This window comes from Pistacia vera, unplaced genomic scaffold (assembly GCF_008641045.1).
Source record: "Pistacia vera cultivar Batoury unplaced genomic scaffold, PisVer_v2 Contig692, whole genome shotgun sequence".
NCBI lineage: Eukaryota > Viridiplantae > Streptophyta > Magnoliopsida > Sapindales > Anacardiaceae > Pistacia > Pistacia vera.
The window spans coordinates 200,507-206,711 of NW_022196548.1; the positions used below are offsets into that span (position 1 = coordinate 200,507).

At 43.7% G+C, this 6,205-nt stretch overlaps 1 protein-coding gene across 1 annotated transcript; it reads left to right on the top strand.

The window, feature by feature from the left end:
* The first annotated feature begins 917 nt into the window (after positions 1-917).
* Positions 918-5,094, top strand: LOC116113894. The gene is made up of 3 exons (XM_031400053.1): positions 918-1,182; positions 2,061-3,785; positions 4,160-5,094. The coding sequence occupies exons 1-3, from the start codon at positions 918-920 to the stop codon at positions 5,092-5,094; spliced, it is 2,925 nt and encodes a 974-aa protein (XP_031255913.1).
* Positions 5,095-6,205: the final 1,111 nt, after the last annotated feature.

A 6,205-nucleotide genomic window follows, 5' to 3' on the forward strand; every position in this document is an offset into this window, starting at 1 on the left:
CAAGTCAGAAGAAGCTAATCTGCTTGGAGAGCCAAAGCCCATGAAAAATCCTGCTTTTAAAAGAAATAGCAAGAAGTATTGTCGTTATCATCGGGATAATGAGCACCATTCCGATGAATATCGAGCTCTTAAGCAAGCTATTTAAGACCTCATTCAAAAGGAGCACTTCAATGAGTATATTGATGGTCCAACTCCCACTCGGGAGAAGGATCAAGAAGGCGATGGAAGGAAGCGTCGTGGTCGCAAAGGTCTCCATTTGGTGAGGACTACCTTTGGGGGACCGCATATTGCGGGAAACTCTCGAGGTGCTCAAGAGAAGTACGCTTGAGAGGCTCGACATGAGCTTGTGAGTGTTTTGAATATGGTGTTGCGACCTGCTAAGGTGCACAGAGAAGAAGAGATTACCTTCTCTGAAAAAGACGTGGTACGATTGCATCACCCTCATGAGAATGCACTTGTCATCACATCTGAAATAGGAAGGTGCAAAGTCCATAGAATGTTGGTGGATAATGGGAGCATCGTGAACATCTTGTTTCAGCGAGCATTTGAGGAAATGTAGTTACAGAAGATAGATCTAAAGTCTATCTCCATTCCCTTTTATGGCTTTATCGGGGATCATTTGATTCCCAGGGAAACAATTGCGCTTCTTGTCACTTTGGGTGAGACCCACGAAGACTAAAATGACAAAATTTCTGGTATTAGATTGTCCGTTAGCTTTCAATGGCATCTTATGATGACCTTTACTATAGAACTTTAATGCTGTTACCTCTATCTATCATTTGAAGATGAAATTTCTCACTCCGACAGGGTGTAGGGAAGTCAAGGGGTCTTAGTGTAAATCTCGCGATTGCTATGTTAGGGTAGTGTAAATGGCATGCAAAGGGAAATGGAGGTCTATGGGCATTTCTAAGTAGGCAATGACGATCAGCAGGATTGAACCACATCTCGGTCTAGTGCAAGACTGTATTGGTCCTCGTGTTCAGAAGGAGTATTCCCACGGTGGGCCTGTTGAGAATTTATTTGAGGTTTCAGTCAACCAAAATGAGCCAACTCATGTGTTGAGAATCGGAAGCAATCTCAGCCCTCAGCTTGCAAATGATTTAACAAGCTTCCTCAGACAGAGTATAGGTGTTTTTGTGTGGAATCATGATGACATGGTCAAGATCAGCCCAAATGTTATATGTCAGCACTCAACATCAATAGTGAATTTATACCTGTTCGCCAAAAGAGAAGAGCTATGGACATAAAGTGTTATGCTGCTTTTACGGTTGAGGTGGATAAGCTCCTTTCAATCGGGTTCATTCGGGAAGCTCCCTAGTTGGGTCACCAATCCTGTTTTGGCGAAAAAACCCAACTATAAATGGCAAATTTGTGTTGATTTCACGGATCTCAACAAAACCTGTCCGAAGGACAATTTTCCTTTGTCCAGAATTGATTAGCTCGTTGATGCCACTTCTAAGCACGAGCTGTTAAGCTTCTTGGTGTTAGAGTAGATGCCTTAGAGCCAATCAATTATTGTAGAATTGACTCTTTGTAATAATGTTCATTGATCAATAAAAGACGTTTTATACTATATTGCATAAATCATCATTGTCTGTATTGATATATGTCCTTGTTAGTAAACGGTTCCGTATACGCAGCGGAAACAAAAAAAAGGTATATATATGGATCGTTTACATGAGCCAAGATCAAGTGTATAATTTTACAATTGATATTAAAGCAATCTGCAGAAATTAATAATCTGTGTTTAGAAACCATACGCACGTTTGGAGGCTCCACCACGATTGTCTTTGAACGTTTTGCTACTGATCCAAGTGTAGGATCGAACCCACGTAGTCCACACGAAGACAATCTCAAAAGAACCAAAGAGGGATTTGCTAGATCCTTTTTGGCTTCAAGATAAAGAAGAAAAGAAAAATCAATGAAATTGATTTCTAGGCAAAATGAATCTACCGTGGGAGAGTGAAGGTGGGGCTGGCAAAGGGGATAGGTCAGGGAAAGCGGGGGCTTCAGCTCTCAAGTGATTTCTTAGCTTGTTTCTATCCCAATTCCAATGATAGGGAGTTGGAATATTAAAGGCCTTAACGGCTTCTCGAAACAACGCGCTGTGCGGAATTGGATTTCTGACTCTTCTTTGGGTTTGATTGGTTTGTTGGAGACTAAGGTTGAGCAGTCTCATTTACAGTCGGTGGTCTCGTCTGTTTGTCCTTCGTGGCAGTTTTTATCGAATGCGACAGATTCTATTGCTTGCCGTGTTCTGGTATGTTGGGACTCTTCTCTTTACTCTGTGCATAGTCTTCATTGCTCTCTTCAGGAGATTACTTGCAGGGTTACTCATGTTTCTGAGGGGTTCTCATTTGGGATTACTTTTGTGTATGGTTCTAATGACCCTGGGAATCGCCGCAATCTGTGGGATTTCCTTAGGGATCAGTCGGCAGTGTTTGATTCAGAGGGGCTCCCGTGGCTTGTGTTGGGTGATTTTAATGCCATCTTGGGAGCTTCTGACAGAGTGGGTGGTGATCCTGAGTGGTATGGTTATATGGATGATTTTGGCCAATGTATCCATGATGCTGAGTTGATTGGGGTTCCTTTTACTGGGCTTCGGTATACTTGGCATAACGGTCAACAGGGCGATGGGTTTATTTTACGAAAGCTCGATTGGGTCTTTGCATCACTTTCTTGGTTCCTTGATCGACCAAGCACAGTTTCAGAGTTCCGACCTCGAGATGTTTCAGATCACAGCTCTATTATCGTCCGGTTTGGTCCCCGCCGTGGCAAGGTACCATCCCCTTTTAAATTTCTAAATTTTTGGGCTGATCATGCAAGTTTTAGGGATATTGTTCAGGCAGTCTGGGACGAGCCTCTTGTGGGCAATCCTATGTTCCGTCTTACGCAGAAATTGGGGCTAGTGAAACGGAAGCTAAAAGCTTTACATATTCGGGCTTCCAGTCATATCTCCAGCAGGGTACTTGAGGCTCGGGCTCGGTGGGCAGCAGCCCAGGGAAATTTGGATCGGGACCCCTTTTCTACTGAGTGTATCTCTGAGGAGAGGAACCTTGCCAACCAGTATTTCAGTCTTTGTCGAGATGAGGAGGCTTTCTTTAAGCAGCGGTCTCGTGTTCAGTGGTTGAACTTAGGGGATCAGAATACTAAGTTCTTTCATAAGTCGTTGATCCATAGGCAGGTTCGGAACCGCATCCACGGTTTGACTGATGGGCATGGTACACATATTACTGACAGTCAGGGATTAGGGCGTTTGGCGGTGGGTTTTTTTCAGGATCTTCTTACTGCCCCTAGTCGCCCTCAGATTGCAGAGGCTTCCAGGTATTTTTCTGGCCGCATTTCTCCTGATATGATTTCTCCATTGACTGCTCCTATCACTGATGATGAGATTAGGATTGCTTTATTCTCTATCCCGGATGATAAATCCCCCGGCCCAGATGGATTCACATCTTTGTTTTTTAAGCGGGCATGGGATATTATTGGTACAGATTTCAGGGATGCAGTGAGACATTTTTTTGCTACTAATGAAATGCCAAGATGTGTTAATGCCACCAGGATTGCTTTGGTTCCCAAGGTGGAGAGCCCAAGTCGTATGACAGACTTTAGGCCGATATCTTGTTGTAATGTACTTTACAAGTGCATTTCTAAGGTGATTATGAATCGGTTTAAAGTTGTGCTTCCGAATATTATTGGGGTTTCCCAGTCAGCTTTTGTCTTGGGTCGAAGGATTTCTGATAATATTTTGCTGACTCAGGAGCTTTTGCGGAATTATCATCTTGGGGGTACTTCACCTCGATGTGCCCTTAAAGTTGATATTCGGAAAGCTTTTGATACTGTGAGTTGGGATTTCATCCTTTTGGGATTGCGTACTGTGGGTTTTCCTGAGCGTATGGTGAGGTGGATCATGACATGTATCTCTACACCGTATTTCTCTGTTGCCCTGAACGGAGAGCTTCACGATTTTTTTAGGTCCTCCCGGGGTGTGCGGTAGGGGGACCCTCTTTCTCCTTACCTTTTTGTGTTGGCTATGGAGGGTTAGCTGGTATTTTTTGGGAAACCTCTCACAACCCTAGTTTTTAGTATCATTGGAGATGTAGGCGGGCAGCTATTACTCATTTGTGTTTTGCGGATGATTTGATTGTGTTTTGTAGAGCAGATGCTTCCTCTGTTAGCTTGATCAAATTGGCCTTGGATTATTTTGCTAAGGTTTCTGGATTAGTGACTAATGCAGAGAAGAGCCAGTTGTTTCTTTCTGGAGTTACAGATGAGGAGCATATTGGGTTACAGTCTATCATGGGTTTCCAGTTGGGCCAGTTACCGGTAAGATATCTAGGGGTTCCTCTAATCTCTACCCGCCTTCGACATTCTGATTGTAGGCCTCTGTTGGAGCGAATTCTCTCTCGGATTAGGCTATGGACGTCGGCATCTTTGACCTATGCAGGCCGACTACAGTTGATTAAGTCTGTACTTTTCTCCATACAGGTTTATTGGTCCTCCATGTTTCTTTTGCCGGCAGCTACAGTTAGACGGATTGAGAGTATTTTGGCTTCGTTTCTTTGGAAGGGTACTTCTTTGTCCCCTTCTGGTGCTAAGGTTGCATGGTCTTCTGTTTGCTATCCATTGACGGAGGGTGGCCTGGGGATTAAGAGGATCCAAGATTGGAATAGGGCGGCTATTCTCAAATACGTTTGGAGGCTACTTACTGATAGATCTTCTATATGGTCTTCTTGGGCCTGTTTGGTTCTCCTCCGTGGTTGGTCCTTTTGGCATATCCGAGTTACTTCTGGGGCTTCATGGGCTTGGAGGAAGATTTTACTTGGCAGGGTTTGGTGCCGGGGTCTTATTATGATTTGTATTGGAGATGGTAGGGACACCACGTTATGGCGAGATCACTGGCTTCTGCAGGGTCCTCTGTGTGACTTGCTCCCTTTTAAAACCTTGACTTTCACTGGTTTGCCATGGGATGCTCGGGTTTCAGACATTATTCGGGATGGTTTGTGGGACTTTCCTTCGGGCAGTGTAGACCTTCAGCATATCTGGGACTCTATTACAGTGCAGCCTTTAGCGAGTCATCCTGATCATCTTGTGTAGAAGGGCCATCCGTCTGGACGTTTCTCTATTGATTCATCCTGGAATGTGTTGCGAGACAAACGGGATGTGAACTCGATTCATCATCTCTTGTGGTTTCCCGGGCATATTCCACGTCACTCTTTCATTCTCTGGCTCGCTTCTCTTGGTCAGCTTCACACCATGGACCGGCTCAGCTCTCATGGTGTCATTACATCCTCCCGGTGTGTTTTATGCAGATCAGCTACAGAGACCCATGACCATTTGTTTTTCAGCTGTGACTTTTCCAATTATGTTTGACGGGAGGTCACTACCAGGACGCTCTCTACATGGCCTACTCTCTCCTGGCTCCCTCTGCTTCAGTGGGCTAGCTTGCATCTCTGACGAAAAGGTGACTTCAACCACCTTCTTTCCCGGTTGGTCCTTTCAGCCACAGTTTATTTCCTATGGTTTGAACGGAATAATCGCGTGTTTCGTTAGCATTGTAGCTCTCGCAGAGATATTGTCTTAGCTATTTGTGATCTAATTCGGGCCAAGATTTTGGGTCTAGCACCTAAGTACGAGATCTCGACTCAGCTCCGTGGGATATGGCATCTTCCTGATTAGCTTTGTAAGGAGCCTGCGTGCTCTTTTGTGCCGGTTTGTGGCTTTGTGTTTGTGGTGAGCCTGCGTGCTCTTTTATGCCGGTTTGTGGCTTGTTATTTATGGCATCTTCTTGCTTTGTGGGGAGCCTGCGTGCTCTCTTTATGCTGTTTGTGACTTTGTGGGTTTTCCCACGGGTTTTTGACTGAAAGTTATCAGTCATCCTCTTGGGGTATGCCCCTCGTATTTGTACATTTTTGGTCTTTTATACATACTTACCTTATCCAAAAAAAAAGTGAAGGTGGGGCTGCTGTGTGTTTTGGTTTCACAAAGAAAATTCAACTAAATAAAAAACTTATAATTTTTACATTTAACTTTTCTTTTATGGTAAAACCTTAATGCCCTATTCCCATATGGAATATGTTTGGGCTCCAACCCAAACACCCCCTAATTAGGTATTTTATTAATTTCATCATTATCTCAATTAAACTCAATTAATATATATATATATATAACATTTAACAATAATGATGATTTAATTAAATATATGCAA